The 23,914-nt window shown below is 40.5% G+C and overlaps 1 protein-coding gene across 1 annotated transcript in view; it reads left to right on the top strand.

The window, feature by feature from the left end:
• Positions 1-23,914, top strand: part of TBXAS1 (thromboxane A synthase 1) — a 225,267-nt gene that overhangs the window by 75,832 nt on the left and 125,521 nt on the right. The window contains exon 4 of the mRNA XM_057379764.1: positions 5,525-5,577. Within this exon, the coding sequence (XP_057235747.1) occupies positions 5,525-5,577 (53 nt within the window). The remainder of the gene's footprint in view (positions 1-5,524; positions 5,578-23,914) is intronic.

Here is a 23,914-nt window from a genome sequence, read left to right as displayed (position 1 = left end):
CATATTTCAGGGAGGAACTAAATCTGTTTCTCTGAAGTGAGGCAACAGCTCCTTGTTAAGGACAGCAAGGACTAATATAGCACACAGAAATAAACCTGCCCACTTAGTTTTTATTAAAGAGCTGAAAAGGTAGAAGGAAAGAAATTTACAATTTGTTTGGTATTTAGTTCAGGTAATTTTTTTTTAATTGTGTAATGAGAACACATTGTCCAAATTTTCATATGCAGATTCAATTAGTGTTCAGTTAATTAGCCTTTACAGATGAGATTAACTTAATTACATAACACTAACCTCTCTTAATAACTGTTAAGGGTACGAAGGCTGCCTTTAATAAATTTAGAAGGGCTATATGTGTTTTTTAAAATCTGAAATGACACACACATAAATTAAACCAAATTGCACACAGAGGACAACCATTAATGGTAATGATCAAAGGAAACAAACTATGCACATAGCTCAGAATCAGGCTGCTTAGAAGTTCATGCTGTTTTCCTCTTGTCTGCTGGCATCCTAGTGTTTTCACTAGGATTATTATTGGAGATGATGTACGGTCTGGGGTCATTCCTTCAAAGAGGTCTGTAGACTGATACAAGGTTGCTTTAATTAAATGCTAGCCTGTGTTAAAAAAAAAATCGTTTTCGTTACTAGGTTATTAGTAATTTTCTTTTTCAGGTGGTCTAAGGAAGGAAGACATGTGAAAACCCATTGAATGCTAAAAATCTGATCCATAAATGTCATTCACTGTCATTATGTGCCATAAATAACTGTATAGATTTTTTTATCTCTTGATATGAGGTGTGCACTCAAACAATGATGCTGTGGTTATTAATATCACAATGAAACAGAGCATCACGTCTGATATAGGGTGATAAGGGTGGAGCCTATATGGTATTAGCTATGGGATGAAGCATCTTTGGCTTCTGAGTCACAAGTTTGAATCCAGTATGTCTTGGTAAAGTGACTGACATCAGATAATATCGATACTTTTCAGAAGGGAGCAACAAAAGAAGCCTTTTTCCCTTGGCTGTTCTTGCATGGGTAATGTTTTCCACTTGCGGTGAATTTTGATGGGCTCATCACATCCATCTCCACAGAGCTCAGTAGCTTTTGTGGCATTCACTACAAAATTCAAGATCTACCCTCATTGCATTCTCTAGGACCTGTTTTGGAGTCTACATTTTGAGCTACTTTTGAGCATCTGCTGGATCCCAGCTTTGTGACCCTCTTCAAACAATTTTATCTGATGACTCTGAAGGACTATAGTGACGTTCCTAAATCACACCATTTGTTTTCTACCTGCAGGAAAGCTGGGATGTTCAAGGCACTCTCTATACAATCTGAGTCATTTCCCATTTGCAGCCACGAGATCTGCAGGTATTGAGCAACTAAAAGGAATAGGTTGGTTATGCCTCAAGTTAAACACCCCAAAAATCAACATGCATTGCTTCTCTCTGAAATACTGCCTTTCTGAAAACTTTGGCTTAGTGCCTACAACCGTTTTCAGCAAGGAGGGAAGATGACATTGCCACAGATTTTTTTTCCTTGCTGTGAGGAACTAGCAAGGTGAATATGCAATGAGGAGGAAATTGCTGAAGTATCTGTCTTGGAGTGGCAGAGTCTATTGAACAAAAAGKAAAGGGGATACTTGAGAAATTGAAGCCCTTTTGTGTATGCTGCTCAAGTGGAAGCTTCAACATTYGGAATCTCAGGAAAAATGGTTGGCAATGACCAGGCTTTGCTTTGTCTGATGCAGACCSAAATCCTGTTCTCTTCCGTAAGGTTTGTACCTGTGTCCCTGAGAGAAGGATTTGGCCTTTTGAGTGGTTTTATCCACAGATGAAGCWGATCTGATACACGCTCAGAGCAAGGGGAGAGTGCAAATTCCCTGCAGGGAGGCAACCGCCAGCCATGTAAACAAAGAACCTTCTGGGTGTGCAGCAGCCAGCCCACTTGAGCTGCTGTTTCCATGGTGTACCAGATGCTGTAAAATAATGGGTTTTTTTCAGGGGAACAAGCTTTTCTTACTCCACATTATCTCATTTGTTGATGGACTGTCATCAGGCTGGTACCTCACTGTATGGGCCACATGTGAYGAGTCCCTCCTGGCTCAACCATTTTCTGAGTTGTTGATGGTAATTCATATTCTGCAGCTTACTTAGGTGATTTTTTAAAACTTGGAACAGCATCGCTAACTCTGCTTTTAATCGTTACTAGTGAGTGTTTAGTGTGCTACAGTTCTTCTGATGCACATGSTGTCACAGAAAATACTGTGTGTTGTTTTGCTTTTCAGTTTCCTTCTGTTTTCCTRAAAAAAATCAGCATACATATGTTTCCATTTTCCCCTGATCATTCTCTTCCTAATCTCCATGTTGCTTTGTTATAATTCCTGGTTTAGTGAGGTTTAAAGCCACTATGTGCAGGTCAGCAGGTACCATTTCTGAGCTTGACTGAAGATCACCCAGTGGATAAATATGAGGAAGTGAATAGAGGTGATCAATTTTCTCGTAAAACAGCAGCTGGTGGTGAACAAGTGCTTAGTTATATCATAGATACCAAGTACAAATGCAATTATAAATATGGGCAAGTTTGCAATAATTGCTTGAAGCCAACCAACCTCAGCCAGTGTAARTAAGTTACCAAAAGCACTCATGAGGCTTGCTGTGCTTCAAACATGACTGACAAGAGGAGGAGGAGGATGTTTTCAGGGTACCTGTCTGCTGAAAGCCGTGTTTGGGGATGATGCTGCCAAATGGACAGAGCTATGTGCATGTGCCATGTTCCTCACTCTGCTCTGAGTCCAGTGCAGGTATCTTGGCTTTCCTCGTGTCTACCAAAAGCACTCATGGGTGCCTTAACATGACTCCATCTCCCTCTACCTGAAATGGGTGCCTTGGTTTGTAAGGGACATGTGCACTTGTGCTCTCTGCCTTGCCTACACTCTGACCACCACAGCTCCACAGGGTCCTGGGTGTGCTGTTGGCTTTTCTTTCCCAGGCTTGCTACCAGCTGCTTGCCAGCCCCCTGAAGGAAGCAAGCATAGCAGGGSGTTCCAGGGCTGAACAGAAGGCAGGTAGTGGTGAGTATGTGTGTGCAGGGCATGGGAAAGTGTCCTGGAGTGTAGAGAATGAAGCTTCTTTTACTCCTGAGGATGCTTTCTCACAGTCTTTCCCAGGTGCTTTTCAGCTCCTTCTCTTCCCCCATCCTGCAGGCTTGTACTTGTGACTTTAGGGAAGAAAAATTAAGCGTGGTTAATTTTAAGCCAGTGCAATTATTTAGGAGTCCTGGAGGTGAAAAACCAGTTACTGGTTAACAGACCTGATTTGAAATGTGTTCTGCCTGACCCCCCTACTTCAGTGAGCCAGAAGCAGTTCTTCCAAGGAGCTGGCTTTCTGGAAGGCTTTTTCACTGAATCATTTAAAGCCTCGGCTTCTTGAAAATGTTAATATCCTGCTGGCTCGCTGGAATGCAGCTGGTGGGTACAGCAAGTGCAATACCTATGTGCGTGCTCGCAATCCAAAGCACAAGTTAGCAGGCAGGGCTCAGGCTGCAGTGTGGGTGTCCTTGCTGAAGGCTCAGGAGCGGGGGGGAGCAGAGAGCAGAGCTGATTTGGCACCGTCCCACAGAGCTGGAAGTTCCTGTGCCCTGCCTTTGCGGTGCAGTTGTGGTTCAGCAGCATTTGCACCCCTGGTGTGACYGTGCCCGGTGACCTCGAGCCGTGCCCTGCGTGGTGCTGGTGCCGCAGCGTGGCTGCAAATGTCAGCTGTGGGCTGCTCTCTTGGACAAAATTGGGAATAGAGTGCCCTACCAGCCCTAAATGCCCGCCTGGAGAGCAGTGCTGGGGGTGTTTAACCCCAGGATTCCCCTTAGCATCAGCAGGGGAAGGCTGCAGACAGCCGGTGTRATGCTGGAATCACAGCAATCGCAGGCTGAAATCCTCCAGCCACTGCAGCATCTCTGTAGCAGAAATGCATGTCCGTGTCAATGTGTGTGTGCTTTCCCCCCCCACGGTGCCTGCAGATAAAAGCCTTTTTGAGTTAGCTGTGTGTGTTTGTGGTATTACAAAGGCTTTGTCCACCTTCGTTTCTGTGTGCTAATGGATGAGGCTTTTCTGCTTACCTTAGCAATAAAGAATTTTTCAGGGGAGAATAAATATTCTCTTCAGGCAATATACATTCTCCTCAGGCCACCGTCTAATCCACCTGCTTCATAATTTTATCTTTACTGKGTTTTCTTACACATCATCCAGTGTTTTTTGTATCTAAAGAAAAACCTAGACTTCTTGCCTTAAACTGGAGATGTATTGTCCTGCAGAATAAAAGTATTACAAATTCCTGGATTAAAAAGAAATCACAGCTGTACTATAAGAATAAAAAAGATAATGAGGGGCTCTTTGAGAGGAGGACTGCAGGTGGTAGCAAGTGCTTTGCTAATTTGGACAGTAAGTTAGCACCCTTGGGTGCTAAGTTGGATCACTTATTTTAGTTAGCAGACTTTCTTTTGCTTAAATAAATAATAATTAAAATGCTCTCAAAGCACACACATATTGCATGGGCTTGTTTATTTATGTCAGCAGTAGATGTATTTACAGTAGTTTGTATTGTTATAGCTAATATTCTGTGGTATGTCATAAAAAACAAGATTCAATATGAGACGTAAATATCCTACTTTGTGAATTTTCCCTGARGAATGAAGATAGATCATGATAGTTTTTCTTCCATTAATATAAATGCAGATTAATGCAATCAAATGTGTTACTTTTTYCCCAAACAAGTTACAAACACAATGGAGTACGATTCTCAAATATTGCGGTTTCATTAAACCAGATTTTTTTTTATGTTCACTTTTGGGAATATATTTTGCACACCTTCTTTAGATTGATCAATTTAAAGTCATTTAAGACACTAACAATTCAGTTTAGTGGCAGGTTTATTTAGATAAATGGATACCCATTTTCATCAATTATGAAAATGAAACACAGTGAAAATACTAAAATTTTGAAAAAAATAMATCTGCTTACTATTCTGCAGAGTGTGCCAGCTGACTGCCTTGTGCTAAACTCTGACTTGGCACGTTTGGGTTTTTTTTAAATAATGTGACTAAAACCAAAGCAAGATGACCTTGCCATATTCCCTGTGCTTCTCTTTGGAGTAGTAAGTCATGTACTTATCCTCTTATTAATTTCTCTATTAGTTTTCCATCCATTCGCATATCTGAAAAAAATTGTCAGGGCCAAAATGCTGAAATTAGTTTAAAAAGAATAAATCATKAAATGGTAACAGATTTTGGAGTGTAAAACCTTGATGAAAACATGTATCATGGCTTTCCAGGTCATTTTGGGGTTGGAATTTGTTTTTCCAATCATCATTTCTAGACTCTGTGATGTCACATATGGACAGTGAGGTTATGAGTTAAACCATGGCTCTCCTGGCTGAGGTTGAAAGCTTTGTGTGAGTGTTAGACACAATGTGTAATAGAACTTCTGCTGCAYTTCTCTAAAATCCTGTGTTATTTTTCTTTCCTCCAGGGTTTTTGGGAAAGCCACACAAAACTCATAACAGAATATGGACCTGTTTGTGGGTAAGTTTAGCAGTGCTGTCAGCTTTCTTCTTTCTGGCTCTTGCTCTTTGAGTTTGTTGGGTGGGAGAGGAGAAAATACCAAGATAAGACATTGATCAAAATGCACAGTGCAGTGTTTCAGTCTGGGGAACAGAGGTGGAGGTGKTTTGATTACATGCAGCAAATACTCTTGGCTTATTTTAGTTTAGCATTTGGCATTGGACTTCATTTTTCTCTCTCTTATTTTAATTATGCACATAAAGTTTAGTCCTTTTCAGAACTGTACAAAGCTAGCAGCCTTCAATATCTCTTTTCATCTGCATATTCTTTATACTTACATTGAACAGTGGAAATAATAATTTGTCATCTTAAAAAACCCTCAGTTTATGAAATAATATGAATTTGGTTCAGCTGTTGCTATCTATATTTATGCAAAATTCCTAAACTTAAAATACAATGGAGTACAGATTAGAAATGAGGCATTCCTCTCTCTGTAGCTCAGCTGTGCTATCTTACCAGTTTATTAGAAGTGAAGARGGTTTAAGCAGTATGTCCCTTCGTAGAAGCCCTTCCACATTTCTGTGAATGTCATTTCTGTTCCAAGAACTTTCCAGTGGTCATCATTTTAAGTGGAAATGCAGTTGTTTTGTGGTATCTACAATTGTTGTGCTCAGTTGGTGTTTATGCATTATTAACTATTAATGGTGAAATATTATGGCGAAATAACTATTATTTCAATATATTATTTCGATATATAAATATCAGGTAATATCCACAAAGTACAGAAAATGTAAGTTTTTTTTTCCCTGTGGTCTGCAAGGAGTTGAAAACACATGTAAGAGAGCAAATATGAATGCCTGTGTGTATACATATTTGATTACAAAAGATACCACAATGCTCTGTATGTTCTTCCAGCAAAAAAGCTGTAGCAGAAACAAGTCAGGCTCAGCATTTGATGCTCCAGTCACAGCCGCCTTGTGGCATTTATCCTCAGCCCTAAGGACAAAGTGCTGCAAGAAGTGATGGAAATAATGAATTCCAAGGGTTAGGTACTTGTCTAGGAGGAAATAATGCAGTGTCTTGGCTGGCCAGGAATGGGAAAAGATATTCATTAATGCTGTGGCAATTTGTATGTTGTGTAACAAATGGAAAGTGACTGAGGCTTATTATCTCCGTGACCTTTGGTGTGATGCCCTTAAATGACAATAATGTAAGAACACTGGCATTCATTCCTCTGCATACTTCCCTCCTTATTAATATCATGCCTCTTTTTTTTCTAAGCTGAATTTGAGACAAGTTGCTATTTAGTCATCTGTCTGCTCACTGAGCCAGGCAAGGCTATTTCATTGGAGAAAGAGATGTATAATTACAGTAGGTGAGCAGATAGAAAGTTTCATTTCTCCAATCTACTTACAGACTGTTAGGGAATGAAACCTCTGTGAGATTTGCATGGACTGAAAAGCTGGGTGATGGTGGCTGTGGTCAGCCAGGATAGTTCTGCCTCTTTGGGATTCTCTAGGTGGGAAGAGCAAGCAGATTGACCACAGGTATCCTTCATTTACTGCATGGAAAACTCAATTTGTGAGCGATCTAGGAGGCTAGCAGAAAAAAAAAAAAAAAAAGCTGCTTTTTTTTTATCTCCCAGGAAAACAAAGCTGGATGCAAACAATGCTGTGTTGAGGGTAAGCTCTATTTGTAGTTGAAGGAGGATGTTTTAAAACCTGGSTTGTGAGCTGCTGTTCAATAGGTGGGGTATGTGTCAGAGGGTATTTATCACAAGCCTGTCCACTAAAGAAATTCCTTCTCCTTCCCTATAAGCCTTCAGTGTGATTCTTTGAAATAGGCAAATAAATGGTAGGTGTGTTTATGTGTATGCTCCCAGGAAAGTATTGGATCTGGCAGATGGAAGAAGATGTGGCATTTTTCTTTTCCCAGATTGAAAACTGCTTTCCAATATGCATAAAGAGCAATGATCTTTATTTCTACAGTGGTGAAGTGAGTTGAATACAAATCTTTGGAACTGAAGCCTTTTTTTCTTCCTAAGGTCACTTGAATAGTCTGAATGATACCATCACAACTGTTTTCTTTTGTGTGTGAATTGGTTTCCTTGACAACAGGATGTCAAATCAACTTTTCAGCTTTAATCAAGTCAAAACAATATATCCCTTCCATTCCAAAAGGCCTCAAGTCGGAGAGAATTATTTCAAGTAAGGCTTTTGTAGGTCACAAAGGCTTTTTTTCCCTGTGCTCCCGTGTGCAAATCCAAAGGAGAGGTGATTGTATTGATATTTTTTAAAGAGAGACAATGCAAATAGTCATCAGTTGTGACTTTGTGCTGTGAAAACTGTTTGTTTTCATACAGAGGTGGCCCAAGATGGAGGCCAAGGCAGAAACAAACAGCTCTGGTTTGGTGCAAAAGCAGAGATGGAGCATTTCTATTTAACTGGGGAATCCAAGCCACTGATGTGTCTTTCGAAGAGATCCTGCAATAGATCTTTGGTTTAGCTACAATTCAGAGTACCTTCTGTAAAAAKGCTTCCTCTCAAACATGTGTGCTATTCCTCCATAACAAAAATAAAGGTGAAAAAATCGTATTTGGAAAACAATGTACTAATACATATTAAGATTTGCCTTGAATATTCTCCTAGTCATGTCAGAGTTCTGCAGAAGAGTAGCTGTGGAAATTAGTGATTTACGCCACTCATTTTTTGGATGAATATTGATGCTTTGATACTTTATTTTCACTCCCACCATACCCAATTGTTCCATTTCAATTGCAAGTTAATGACTACTGACTGGAAATAGGTGATAAGAACAGACAGAGAAATAAAGAGGGAAAATATATTTTATGGAATCAGAAAAGCAACTGCCACAATGGGAGCAGAGGTGCAGAGCAAGTTAGTTTTGTGTTCACTTCATATGCATTTGACCACTCTGCTGCAATTGCATCATTATGGCTTCAAAGAACTGAAAGCATGTATGCCTGATTTGGAGTTAAAGAAATCTGCCAAAATAAGTAATATATTCATGGCCCCACAACACAGTAGCAGTGAGAGTAGAAAATATGATACAGCCCCAAGTGGGCAGTTGATTGCTCTGGGATGAAGGAACTTAATCTGCCTTTGATTGTAGCAATGCACTTGGACGTGGGGAGCAACGTAAGAGATCATAACATAGACCTCACTGGGTGTAATCCAAGAGTGAGAACRGATTAAAATTCAGTGCAGTTTGTGGGGTGACACTCTTTCTTCGTGTTGCTTGACATCTGAAACAGCTTGCAGCAGGTCAGACCCTATTCTTACTCTGCCTTGATTTGAACACTCAACTTCAGCTTGCTGTGAGAAACCTGGAGATAGCCTGTGGTAGAAGCTCTGGTTTGTCACTCTGAGSACTTGGGATTTTCCCCTTTTGTGGATGGAATTCAGGCACTTGGAACTTTACTCAGAGCCTTTTCTTTCATTCTTCCCTTATCAGACACCTTGGGACAAACCTGAGGTGGATAGGGCAGCATCTCCTCCTGCAGGGAGTAGACAATGTATTCACAATGGGCCAAATTTAACTGAAAAAACAATGTCTTTRTTACTAGTTTAAATTAAAGTTTTTTAACTCCTTAATTTCTAGCCTTATCTTGCTTTCTGTGGAAAAAGTAATTCCAGRGCATTCTCATCTTTGTTTCTGAAGGCTCAGGTAAATAATTAACTTAGTTTTATGAAAGAAGCTTATCCTGTTTAATTTCCTCTTTTGCACTTGGGGGGAGCCTAATAGACTTACTACCTCTCTTGTGGTGCTTCCTTTAGTTTAATATTTAAAAGAATTTACTTTTCATATTTCAGCTTGAGGAAATCACACCTGGACGATGACAGGGGAAAAACAAGCTTCCTGTTGCTGTTTTACAATTTTTCATAAACTTTCTTTCACATGTAACCTGGCAGGGAATTTTGGTAGCCTCACTTGCCTGGATTTTTGTTTTCTTAAGAAGCAGTATTTTTCTAGGTCAGTGTCAGGTCTTTCATATTTCATCAAGATTTATTGTCTTCTCACTGTTTTCTCCTTTGTGTTGTGATAAGGTTTTTGGATTCAGTAAGATTGCTGATCAGCCCCAGAATTGCTGTTGTGGGTTAGAGTTATCTCTTTGATCCATTAACTACCTGCAAATTGTGCAGTACAGCAGAATCCCTAACTCTGAGCACATGARTAATCTCATTAAAGTCAATGGTATTACTCAACATGCTTCAAGTTAGCCAGAAGTCTTCTACCTTGCTGAATCAGGGCCATAAAAAACCAATTGCATTTGTGCCTTAAAAATATTTTTAGTGCTGTTGGTACACATAAACACCTAGTTCTATTGTACCTGGAAGAAGTTAATGGGGAGAAAAATATTTCTTCTCCCTCCCCACCCTCTCTTTTGATAGCACTTTGCATGTAGAAAATTTAGTTCCTCTTCTGTGAAATGTGTTAGTCATTCTCTCTGAAATGGAAAATATTGTTGCATAAATGGACAGAACAATAGGACAATCTTAATGTTTTTAAATTTAACTTTTAGACTACTTTTTTTTTTTTTAAATTCTCACTATGATAATTTGTTAATAGTAACCTATTTTTTTAAAGTTGTCATTATGAAATAAACCCCTGACACCCAAGAATATTCCTGCCAGAAACTCCAGGGCAGAATTCACAGTCCAATGCTATATCTCCATCTGAATCCCCACACTTAAACATAATTAGGTATTGGTTATAGTTAGCTCCAATGGTTAAATCAAGCTGCTGGAATGAGTCCTGTTAGTTACTTTTAGGTGTATCACCATCAGTTTCTTCTCTTGTCTCTTSAGCTAATTGGTCTTAAAAACATAGCTTTCTGTGAGACTGATGCCTAAAGATTTACCCAAAAGGTGGCATTCCATACTGAGAACTGGAGKTTTTCTGAGAACTGGAATCTGTGTCACAGGTGGAATTGTTTTAGTGGCTGCCTGATCATTATTGGAGTATTTTACATTCTGCATAAGCAGATCTGTGGGCTGCAGTTTATTGGCAAAATTTATGGTGATTTATTTGACTAGCTTAATTCTGGCATGTTTCAAAGGTGCTTAGGTCTCTGGAACATTGCAAATTGATACCTGCTCTACTGGTAAAGTCAAAGGTATTTATTAATGTGCAGCTCATAGCCACAGACAAATTTGCTGCATGGACTGTGACCTCCCATGAGAACTGTGCAGCCTGAGCTTGTGCACYCTCTGATGGTTCTTGATTTGTCCCCACAGCCTCTGGCTGTCTCAGCAAGGTCCAGGGACATTTGTGTTCTATGTATTCACAGACAGAACTCAAAAGTCCACCGAAATGTCACAGTTCCAGCCCTCAGTGCAGGTAAAGCCATCCGGATGGGAATGTTTGGTGCAAATGGCAATSTCTTGTGTGTGCAAAGCTCTCCCACTCCTCTCTGAGGCTCCAGACGTTGCCCTGGGGGGCTGAGCTGTGGCATGTGCTCACTGCTGTGCTTATTYCCAAATTTGTTCCCTTGGTCCAATCCCTCCATGACTCTACTGCAGCTGTTTGAGCCGATGGAAGTCAGAGACCTGATGTCATCTTTTACACCTCTGGAAAGAGTGTGGAACCCAGCATTTTATGTGCTCTTGGCAAGGCAGCAAAGGGCACTGCCTGTCACCTGCACCACATTCCTGATGCTTGTGCATGGTATGTGCAAACTGCTGTGATAGCAGCTCCAGCAGATAACTGTTTGTGGAGAGGAAAATCTCCTGGTTGGTGTGACTGGTGGCTGAGGGAAGGTTTCACCTCCATTTCCTCCTCCTGCACAAGTGTTTCTTCATTCCCTTGGCTCTTTGCATGCTGGTTGTGTTCAGCATTTAGCTGTTGGAAGCATAGTCCTTGTGAGCTCTGTTTTAGGATTATTTGAAAAGTGAAGTTTCTTTTGAAAACATGCTGTCTGAGGAGTGTTTTGCAGCTAATATACAACACAGGTGATCTTTGATCTCTGCTGCCTGCTTCTTAGCTAATTAATGGTTAAAATTATAGTTTAAAGGRAACCAGACTGCTAAACAGATTGTTTCTTCTTATCATATTACACCTGCATACCAGAATGTGTTATCCTCATTCAAGGAAGGGGGAGGAAACAWTCTGAGTTACAAAAACTAGTTTCTTACACTCAATTTCACATTGCTCTACTGTCTTCATTATCTACCAGATCATGTATTTGTTAAAGTTTTTAACAAGCTGTGAAGTCCACCYTGTAGTTTTTCACCCCCCTTTCTACCATTTGGAAAGAAGCAGGTTTTTAAAAGACTGAAAATCTGAGGCATTATTTCAATATACCAATCCTTCTAGAAAGTATGGGAAAACAGCAGTGTTGTGGATTTTGCTGTGCATATTAAGTGCTTTCATTAGAATTTCCTACAGCACTCAGAATTATTGATGCAAACCGAAAGTAGGTGCATGCAATATGTAACGTTCAGCAGCTATTAATGGTCTCTGACTTCACTCACTATGTATCTGATTATGAACCGGTGTTCCCAGTGTCATGCATGGTAATTTTTTAATGCATTTCCTGAATAATTTCCCCCCACTCTACACAGAGGGAGGAAAATGCATCAGGCTTTGAAGCAGATTAACTTTAATGCTCAATTCAGGAACTTCTGCCTGCCTTGTTCACTTCACAGGAGAGTCAAATTGCTGCCTCTCCAGGTGACTCCCTGCTGCCAATTTACCCTTATTTCTGGCAGCCCAAACAAATCCAAAAGCAGCTTGTGGCTGTTTTGTGACTGTGCTCTGAGAAGCATTGAGCAAAAGGGATTTCTCTTTTCCACAGATGCCACGCTGGGGTCTGGAGAAGGCTGCAGAGCAGAAATTGCAGATCTGTGTGTGCCTGTTGTCTGCAAGCCTGGCACAGGCTGGAGCACCCATGGCTCTTATCCCTTCTCATGCCCACCCCRAGGAGCCCCAGGGTACTGATTAGACCCTCTCTGCCCATGCTGGGGAGCCCTTAGACAAGACCTCATGGGTCTTGCATTGCACACAAATGGATTTGAGATGTCCATTAATTAGTTTCTTAAAAACAGTTGTATTTTCCTTAGTGAGGATGATTACACTTTGCCAGGTATCTACTGAGGCACTTCCCATCAAGTGCTGCCTTCAATGTCGTCCTTCAATGGTGCCACCACTTCCTTGGAGTTTGTTCTGATTTTGTTTTTTTCCATTCACAGCCTTGACTTGTAGGCTCTGTATTCAGGCTTTTTCATACYTTTCACCCTCCACCTAAATATTTGCTCTGGGTTTTTCTTTCTTTTACTTCACTCCATYCTCTCTAGCTTTATGCTATCTTTTCCTCCATGCTCTAATTTTTATTTCTCCCTGTTTTTCTTATCCATGTTGAGTTGAAAACAGTAACATGACCTGACAATTTTAACRTCTTTCCAAGGTTTTTATGTAATTCCATAAATCTCTTCATTACTTTTTTATTGTTTTGTCATATATGGGTTTTAGTTTTTCCTCTACCTTATTAGTCTGGGGATCAGCTTTAGTCTACTATATTTTATAAGAAATAAGGGAAACAAAATACCTCCTTTTTCTTTGTTGGTTTGGCACCATCTTAAAATTACCTTTTTTCTCTGTTTGACTACCTCTCTTCTTTCCCTGGAGAGTCTGCTTTATGTCAGACCTTCTGCTGGCAGTGAGCTGGGTATGATTTCATCAGATATAGGCAAAAGTKTACCCCACTGCAGAGGATGAAGTTGTTTTCAGCTGTTACTATGTCCATTTGTTTTTTTTTATCTTGGGGAACATGGAACAAGCTGAGCCACCATTACCCTGGGGATTGTGAATCTTCCTTTCCTTCCAGTAAATTTAGTGGCTAAACCTGAAGGCTTGTCTTGAAGGAGGATTTATTTTAGTGGTACTGATAAAATTCTGCTTGTATAATTAAAAAGCTGTAGTAATGTTAAAAAAACCTGCCATGCAGAGCAACAGCAGTTCTGGAATGACAGACACTATGTCAGGGAAAAGACTGACCGTGTTCCCCAGCAATTATAGGGGTGTGCCCCCATAGGAGGTTTTTCTARTCTACCTTTATTAAGATTCAAATCATGCCTTGTCCCAGAATCTCCTCTCTGCCCCATGTAAACAAGCCTGAAAATAGTGGCCTGGACCTTCAAGCTGTTGTTTATTTCAGTGTTGCTCCATTACAGGCATAGATTTGTGACTGAGGATCTTAACCCAATRTTTTTAGGTCTCTCTCATGTTATATAACTTCAATTCTTGGGTGATGGTACCTACTGAATAAAATTAGATTTTGTACAGCAAATTTTAAGACAATACCCAGACCTCTTAAAGTGGTTTACAGAAAAAGGAGTGAGTTGGGAGCAGTGTTCTGACTCGGTAAGGTCTAGCAGCAGACACTTTGTCACTCAGCAATAATCCAAGCTTTTCTGTCAATGTTGGAATCTATTTTATTGAAAAAGGATCTTGGCAAGGACACTGAGAATTGCTGCAGCGTCTTTCAGAGTGACATTAGGAGAGGATCTTGGTTCTTCGGGACCTTTTGATGTATGKAATATCTTACAGAATACTCTGTGTGAAGGGCCAAAGTAAAATGTAACCAAAGCAGCCTAACAGTTTCATGTGTTCACTGGCTGTCCATTTAGGCCAGTAGGAAATAAGCTATGTTTGGGGCAGGARAAAGAGAAAGTAGGTCTCCAAGTGCAGTACAGAGACAAGTGTTAAAGTAGGTCAGATGGTAATGTAACATCACATGGAAAAGCATTAGTTTTAAAATATTAAATTATATTAAAATAATTTAAACTTTTATTTTTGAAATAGAAAAGTATATTAAAAAATGGGAAGATTAATATTTGAATTACCTAAATTTACTCTTAGTACAGGCCCTTATTTTCTCCTGTGTTGGTGGCATTTTATTTGCTTTTCTTCTGTAACTAATACAACTGGATTTTCAYCAGTAGTGAAGAACACAAGTTTGTGAAACAACCATAACTTTCATCCTGTTCATTTTCCTTAGCAAAATATTTAAGCACATACACAATTTGTAAGCCTTGGAGCAGACCCTGACACCCCTTTGATACCCCACTGTGTTTACACCTGCTCAAAGGGCTGCTCTGGGCATTTCATTCCATATATTTCCCAATTTTTTGCTCTTCTGGGCTCACCATTTTGGATTTTGGGATTCTGCAGGCAGCTGTGAAATGCACAGGCTGTCCCTGCTGCCAGAGCCGTGGAAGCAGAGGGTTACACTAAGGTCASAGGACAAGGAGTGCTGCTGGCAGCGCTAACTCTGCCATGCAGGCAGCAKTGCCTCTATGCTGGAAGGTSTCTGCTGCATTTAAGAGGCTTCAGGTGAGAARAGCAAATAATCAATATTTGCAGATATTAAAAGTGGTGCCTTCTTRTGCTTTCTTACCTTTTTCCCCTTCCTTCTTTGCCTACAGGACACGAAGCATCTGAATCCCTCAGACGATTGCTCATGCATTTACATTTTCATTTGCTTGGTTTATAGCAGGATTGTTCCAGCTTTTGGGAGGGGCAGCTATCAAAGATGTACAGGCACTGCCATTGTGTTTTATTGTTCCAGTCTTTTTTTCCCTGTGAATGTAGGTGGGAGTTTTAAAGTGGGTTGGTTTTGTGGTTTTTTTACTTTCTCTTTCTTCTAAGAATTTATAACCCTTTTATTGTCAGTCTTCAATCATTTTTGATAGATCAATATATTTACTTCAATGATGGTTCATCCTACAGTTGTGCTTGTGTTTTAAATTTTTTTTTTGCTTTGTTTATAGGTGCTGTGAATAAATTCAGTGGGTTGTGTCTTCTTCTTGTGTCTGCTGTACTTCTCATTGAGTTGCTTGAACTTGGCCCACTGTCTTTATATTTTGAAGGAATATTATGTATTTACATGGGTCTGTCTTGAAATCTACTGGTTTTTCCTCTTTTCAAAGTAGACTTTAAGCAATTAAAAATGCCAAATTTTTTTTCAGAAATTTTCTCAGAAATCTGCTGKTGTTTCATGTATACTCAACTGTTTGGAGGCAAGGGCTCTAGGAAATTGTTCCAGCATTGTTGTGCAATAACATGGACCCAAAAATGACACATGGACCCAAAAATGAGACAGGTCCACGGGAATCCCGTGTCAGTCGGGAGTGGGTGAGCAGATCTGCTGGTGAAGGTGAAAGGATATTTCTGTGGGAGAGAGGGTTACATGTGCTGTTCCATCCTCARGGATCTGGGTTCTTTCATGATACAGCCATGTAGATGCTGTTTGTTATGCAATTGCCYCCTTCTCCCACCACAAAGAAGGGAGCAGCAAAAGAAGTGTGTTTGTTACAACTGATACCTACGGCACAGCAAATGGAAAACAGGTCAACTAGGCTGTACTCTCACTAATATTACTGTTTGAAACATGATCTGTTTCTTATGACTACACATGAAATATGGGAAAAGATCCCTGAACCTGCATGGATTTCAGTGAGGTTTAATAATTTAAACCAGGTGTGCMTATTAGCTGTTTGCAGGATGTAATCCCCATAGTTTGCCATATACACCCTGTGGTTTGGTACATTCATTTTTAGGCTGAAATAATTTGCCATGTTATGAAAGYCGTGACTCAACCACCTCTCAGCAGCACGTTGTCCATTTATAACAGCAGATTTTCCTGGAAGTCATTACTTTGGAGTGCCATTGTCACTGTACCACATCACTCCTGCTCTTCTTGTCCTTTGTGGTGCAGATTTGCTYGTTGTTGGTAGTGAGGATGTTACTGCTGATACACAAGCTATCAGGTTTTTCTGTTCTTTTCTTCCTTTTCTATCTCTGTTGAATTGCAGTTTCCTTTGTCTTCTGCATGGTGCACTGAAAGAGGTTAGGAAATTTATCATGGTTATTTTTAATGAGTTTTTAAAGTCCTGCACAACACAGATTGAATTGATTCAGGAAAATTTCCTGGAGCTGTAGCATTGTACTAYTAAGAATAATTTTATCATTGCAATTTTTCTGTAAGAAAATACATCTATTTTTTTTCCTTCTGTCCCATAACAAAGCCCTTCTTTCTAATGTTTCTACATGGTCAGACATTACCCATTTCCCTAGATAATTTAGGTTGGTCATGTGTAATACTAGCATTTTTATTATAAAGTATTCTGCTTGTGGTTTTATGATAAATGCATCAAGCGTTGGGAAATTACTTTTATTAGTGTACATTTAATATTGCATTAACAAAATAAATGGGCTTGTGTGTGTGCTTATCCTAAGAATGTATAGAAAAAGTATATGCTGCTATAGGTAAAAAATTAATCTTTCCTGTGTGCATTTTGTATGCTGTAGCATAAAAAAGTACATTTCCAAGAGCTCAGTAGGTGGTTATTATATTCTTTCCTTTGTTTAGATGTATTTTTTAGGCAGATCATGCAGGAAAAGTGAGTCCCAGTGACTGTCCCCCTCGTGGCCAGTCTGACGAGCCTTTCCTTCCCCAAGGAAGGCTGTCCATTGTTGGCTGAGTTCTGTGTCTCTATTGCACACAAACCAAATGAATGGATTGCCACTTATGAAACCCTGCTTTCACTTGCTCAAACTTCAGATATTTCCAGGCTAGGAACCTTGACCAAGTCAAAGTGTCACTTCTTATTCCACAAAATGGTTTGTTGCWTGTGTAGTTACACAAAATTCTATTTGGCTTACTCAGTCCATCATGCTATGCTTATGAGGCGAAAAAAAAAATCAACAATTTGAGTCCTATCTGTTACTGAAGAATTAAAATATTCTAATATTGAGACTATTATTTCAGAAATGCATGCATCTGCATTAACATAAGCAGAGCAAAGGTATTAGGAAGAATGGTGTGCAATATAATGTAGCTCTCTCATTGATTTAAGAACAAAATGCCAGTAAGAAGGAGTAGACTGAAAAAAAAATTATGTACATGTTTATTTCAGATACATTCAAAAATAAARTGTTGTTTTGTCCAGCACTGCAGATCCTATTTACAGGAGGCAGATGAGCTGTCTTACCTATAAAGAAATGAAAGATAAAGTGCAGAATTAAAACAAACAGAAACAGCCTACTGATTTTGAATGTCTGTGTTCTGAATGTTGCTTTTGAAGATATGTATGAGGACATGACTTTTCAGSAGATAGGGATACTCAGTGTGTTCTGGGAGCCTTTTCTTTCCTTCAGGGCTAAAATGGCAAAGCAGAACTGGRGAAGTGAAGAACACCAGTCACACTGGAGCTCTGGCCATGATAAGTAAAGAATACATGAGATGAAGGCTGCAGAAAGGCAGAGTTATGGATGGCTTTCCTGTGTACCCTGATGTCAGGTCTCAGGGAGGAAAAAGAACACAAACCTCAGTTTAATCACGGTCAGAAATGCTTTATAAGAAGCAGAAGTCAGATCACATGGGTTTTGTTTTAGTTGCCCTGAAATGCTTGCTTATATGAAATTTAGTGATGGGTGTGTAGCTATAAACTTTATTGCACTTGTGYTTTTATTATAGTCAACCTGCTTTATCGCCTGCTGTATCTTGTGATGTCGTAGTATCACAAATTATATTTAAATCCTTTGACCTCCTTCCCTTTTCATTTTCTCCGTATGGTCGCACATATGCTCTGCTCCTTTTGTCTCCTGTCCCCAAATTTTTCTTGGATCCTGCACTGTGACACACACATGCTCTCCTGCTTTCTGGGACACTGAGGCTCCTCCTTGGCTTCATGGAGTSTTCAGATAGGTCCCCCATACTTTGCCAGAAAGCAGCCCTGCACTGCATTCCTCTTATCTACATGTTTTCTCAGCCATATTATTGGATGTAGCATCACAGTCATCTCTCCCACCTTCTGCAAGTGTGCTGCTCTCCATTTATCTTGTATGAAATGGTTTTGTTCCTGCCAGGGCAATGCTGCCTATTGTTTCCCAGAAATTGCTTACCTGTCTGTAAAGGAAGCTGCTTTGAGCTCCAAACTAGCRATCAGGATAAGCATTCACCCAATCCTATCACTTCCTTACGTGGTGCGGGGGAGAAAAGAGAGTAAAGGTTACCCTTGTTTAGACCAAGTAACATTATCTGCTTCTCCTCCTCAGCCATCTTGTAAATTTTTTCTTTTCATTCTACTGGTAAAAATAGGTAGCACTGTTGAATATAAATAATAAGCTCATATAAATCTGTACAAATGAGTACTGTGTTCGTAGTAGCACGGGAAGTTTGGAGACACAGAAAGTTCGCTATCTTCCTGAGGTAGCTTTCCCTAGAAATAATAACCCAGTGTTCTGGAAATAGTAACCTGATGGTTTTTCCCTCCGGGTATGGCAAAGGAGAACTTTAGCAGTGAATTAGGTGCAAAGAGYAAGAGATGAGACTGTTCTCATGCTGCATCTCGAAAAGCCTCAGAAAGGCCAGGCACAGAAATATGCTGAAACCCACAGGAAACGCCTGCTGCACCATCACATGAGGTCAGTCAGGCATAGCGCGCTTTAGCGAGCCCAGACAAAACAAKCTCTGGTGAAAATACCACAGTCTAAACATGAGTAACAAAACACAGACTAATGCAGCCCAAGCTTGGTGGGAAACGCCATGGGAAAAGATTTAGGAACATTCTTCTGGAACTCTTGCTGAGGTGAAGAGCTACGAGGACTTTGAGCGTCACTTGGTCACAATAGCACCACGCACCCACGCAGGAGGAGTGGCTGATTTCTTACTAATATCACAGTGCTTCTCATTTCCAGTAGCATCCTGGAAAAGCAGTACCCTATTTACAGCTTTCATCTGGCATTAATGAAGTGGAATACTGATGTAGCTAATCAGTGCTAGCGGTATGATGCAAGCACGCGGAGCGGCGGCGGTGGTGGCAATCATCTTARCCCGGTTGGCAGGATAAAAATAACCCCTGGCAGCCCTGGGAGGAGGCAGCTCCCCGGCTGTGGAGGAGCACAGCCCACGACCCCGTGGCTCAGTGCTGCCCAGCTTCTGCTGCAGCCCACCTGAACAGAGAAAAGATACAATTCTGTTATCCCTGTCCATCCCTTTGGCTGCTTCTCTCCCCAGCCCCTGAACGTAGGCATGAGATTTTGTACTTGCACTTGGGTCTGGACTCAGATTGCCTCCAAAAACCAAATGGATGTAGATTGCCGAATATGCTTGCATAATTCAGAGGTGGCATTTTTTTCCTCTYCATGGCACTTTGTGAGCTTAATTTAATCTCTGTCATTTCTTATATGTGGGTAAATGTCATCTACTTCATTTCATGAATGAATTAACACAGCCATGCAGAGGCTGCCTCTCCTGCACTGCTCACTTGGAAGGGGGAAGGGATTAGTAAATGTGCGTGACACCCTCAAGTTGCTAAACCCTGGGGTGAGAGATGCTCGGAAACAGACTTCGTTTGCATCCTGGTGTGAATTACTTGAAAGACTCTACCAGCTCTGTACCTTGTAATGGCCYCAATCAGCCCTCCTTCTCCTTATTGTCAACCCTAAATATATTACTTTCCTACTACATGTCTTTTACTGCACCTGAGGAGGGAGGAGCTCCTTTAAAAATAGCTGTGCTTTTAGTGGTGAGGAGAATATAAATAATTCCGGAATTTTCTTCCTTTTTTTTTTTTTTTTTGATACTTCCTTAAGCATGTCAGAAAGCAGAGGCCCTTTGGCAAGGTGCGAGTTTGAGATAGCGCAGAGGTTCTTGGTATGGAGAAGATAGCATTTTTAATCCTGGGTGTGTGGACAAAGAGTTGGATGTGTAGCCCTACAGAACAGCATGGGAAGTGTGTGTGAGCAAGCATCTTATGTTACGTGTTATTTTTAATACAGCAAGGAATTAAATTAATAGTTCTATGCGCTTATTTCAAAGCTTTCGCAACATGAAATGTAGTTCAATAGAAAAGGAAATGAAGAACAATTTATTCTTAAGTAGAAATCACYGTGGCCATGTTTCTTTTTTTCATGAATTTACACAGTGGGTTGGATTAATCTCTGGATGAGGTGTGTGAGTGTGTGTGTGTGCTGGCAGAGCTGCGCTTTGAAACTTTTYTCTGTGCCTGAAATTTGTCAGTGCTACCACAGCTTCATTTGCATGTGCAATAATTGCACCTTTTTCTAGGGTGTTGTGGTTTTGGAGAGTTTTTGTTTTTTTTTTTTTGTTTTTTTTTGTTTTTCTTAAGTGTTAATGGGTGTTCCATGATTCTGTAAGCTGGAGAACCCACTTGTGAGTGCTTTATTAAAATATTCCAGGGAAGCACCCTACCAACTAGGGTCACAACCTAGGATGCAGAAAAAGTGACAGGGAGTTAGTTCCCAACTTTTCTGAAGAATGCTGGCGTGGGATTCGAGGCACACATAGCAGCTGAGAAGCTCTTTTCTCACAGGGTCTCAACAGAAAAAGAAAAAGGTGATTGCTGGCAATTCCCACCTTCTCCATACCTGCCTGTACCCCCCATCCCTCAGATGCGAAATGGAAAATGTTGTTTGTTTTCCCCACTGTCACTCAAGGTTATTTAAATTGTAGGCTCCACAGACCTAGAATAAGATTTCTCCTTATGAATGTCTCCTATTATTTAGGGCATGGGGATCTTGGAGACCTTTAGCTGCTAATAAAACACAAATAATAATGGGACTCATGGTACTTGACAAATTTGTCCCACTCCTTTCCTTTTCTCTCAGCCCAAAATAACCCTTTCTGTGAAGACTGTGTTTGAGTTTTGCAGCTGTTCATTATGTATTACTTCGTCTTACCACATCTGAATTGCCTGGGAGCCCTGAAAAGGGACAGTGCTATGACAAATCAATTTGCTGACCTCTGAAATAATTAAGTAAGTAATGCTGGGCTTCAGGCCTATTTTAAATACGCATTGTGCTATTCATTTTTGCATTTCTCTGCCTGCAATGAAAGGGTGTCTCTAAACAAAAAAAAGCAGAGTAATCGAGGAACTTCTTTTAAGGAAAAGTCTCCTAGGAAAATCAGCCTTTTCCCTCTCTATCTGTGTGTCTTTGTATACCTCTCCTTCCCCTTCCCCCCCCCACTGCCTTTTTTTTTTTCCTTTGTTCTTTGCTCTTCCCTGAAGAAAATAGAGATAATAAAATATTCTATTTTCATATGGCTCTACAGATGATCCTTGTGTATTTAACCAGACCGCAGCATAGAAAACAAACCCTTGCCTATTGCCTAAAAGCATTTATATGTTTTATGATTAATGTGTTTGTAATACACCGGACTGATAATAGATAGGGAGATCAAAGTCTTCTGTGAATTGACAGCAGCACTGTAAACAAGGTGAAAGGGTTGCAGGTGTTTCCCACATGGATGKTACACAAAAACATATGGCCCTTTGCCTCAAGGTACTGTGTGTGCTCTCCACCTTCTCCTGTGCAACAGGGCAACACTGCTGTGAGCTTTGCTCAGAGCTCATCCATGGCTGAGGACCTGGAAGATGCTGTCAGCAGCAGGTGACCATGCAGTGGGGCCAGGGTGATCTTGGGAGCATGACAAAGATAATGCTAAATTGGTCTTTCTGWTTAAAAGTAGCTGATTGATCCTCTGTGTCATCTGAGAGCAGAAATCTGCGCTCTGRCAAACATTGGGAAGGAAGATGACATTGCTGAAGTGTTGCAGGAGGGACTGGGCAGTGCAGTGTGCCCCTTGTTTCATTGCTCCTACTTCAGCTCAGAGCTGGACTTGGCAGGCATSTCTTATCTCCATGGCTTATCTTCTGTGGCCATGGCCTTGGCAGGCTCTGGGTATGGGCTGAGACACCCCGGCCACATCTCTGCAGAAAACAGGGATGCATGAGCAAAACTGCAGACATCACTGCTGGATTGCTGCTTATTCTAGTGGATTAAAAAAAAAAAAATTACTAAAGGACTAAATTATTGTAAAGAGATCTGCAACATCCTGGGTGAGTCCTGAGCACAAGGCAGTGGTCTCTGCCCTTCTCATTAATTATCTGAAGAGTGGTGCTTGTCTGCTCTTAGGAATGAAACTGCTGCAGCTGGGTGCGGTGGGTGTTTGTAACCCCTTCAGTTATTAAAACACTTCAGATGAAGTTTAGCTTATTTTGTTCAATACCCTGTAACACAACCACATCCTTGACCCGCGGGCCCTCTGGCAATCTTTYCTTTTTCCACAACTTCTGGGAACAGATCCATGCCCTCTGCTGAACACTTGTGAAAACTGTTTTGCCTGGCTATCCTGGGGATCACGGAGCACAGGGCTGCCAGCTTCTGCACCGGAATTACTGGAGCAATGTCTCCTCATCCACAATTTCATCTGCTGTCTTTCCTGTCTCACTGTCCARTGGAGCTAAAGCTACTGGTCTAAAATGTGGATTTTTYYCTCTTTTCTGGAGGGTTGCAGTTTRAACTGAAATATAATAGAAATTGCCCCAACAGCATAACTTAATTAACTGATGCCTCATCTACACAGGTGAATTGCCTCCATGCATGGGTGATGACATTTATTTTTGCTGRTATGGCTGTGTTACAACTGATTTCCATGTGGACAGGAATGCATCACCCTGAGGGTGCCATGCTGCATGAATTCTTGCTTCTCTTCAGGAGTGGGTTTGGTAGTCCCAAGTATTTGCTTTACAGCCTGAATGCCCTCCATGAAAATATTATAAAGTGTTGGGTCAAGCAGTGTAATGGTACTGTACCTAAAGGTACGACTCCTGTGTGTGAATGAGCTCTGTGAAAAGATTAACCTAGGAAAAGTTAATAAAAATTGCTGTCCTAAATTATTCATGAATCCATTTGCAATGCACTTGCCCAGAGGCTTTTGTTTTTCTCAAACTCTTATTTATTAAAATCTGACAAGAATATCACTTTTTGTTCAATAATATATCTAAGTCTGTGTGAGAATAGTGATATCCTCATCTAGTAATACAGAATCAAAATGAAGTTACATGGCAGGGGTGAATATGTTATTTACTTGGGAAGAATAGATTATTGTTTAGGAGGATTTTATCTTTTACATGCTGTTTCAAAACAAGTGAAAAAACCCCAAAACACCTAGCTGGGAGATAGCCTCTTGTTTTGTGACTAAGGCCTTGATCCTGCAAAGGATTTAAAATATATTAAAAACTCAGTTAAGCATCTTTCTGCTGGCTTTTCAGGTTGCAAACCTGTATCTGGTAAATGAAATAGCTCAGATGATCTCATTTTGTGCTTAGTTCTACTTGTCCTTTGTCCTTGACTTCAGGGGAAGACCATGGAAGTCATGCTTCTAGCCTATGGATTTTGACTTTTAAAGTAYATCCATACACAACCTCATCTTTTTGTGTCCTAGAAAAGGTTAGAAAGATTATCTGTAGAGAGTAGGACAGTGGAAAAAATGCAGGAAGAGAGCTTGTGCTGTTTGGGATCCAATAAC

Source organism: Malurus melanocephalus, unplaced genomic scaffold, assembly GCF_030028575.1.
Source record: "Malurus melanocephalus ecotype Western Australia unplaced genomic scaffold, MMel_1.1 scaffold_421, whole genome shotgun sequence".
Lineage (NCBI taxonomy): Eukaryota > Metazoa > Chordata > Aves > Passeriformes > Maluridae > Malurus > Malurus melanocephalus.
This window is presented reverse-complemented; position numbering and strand designations above follow the sequence as displayed.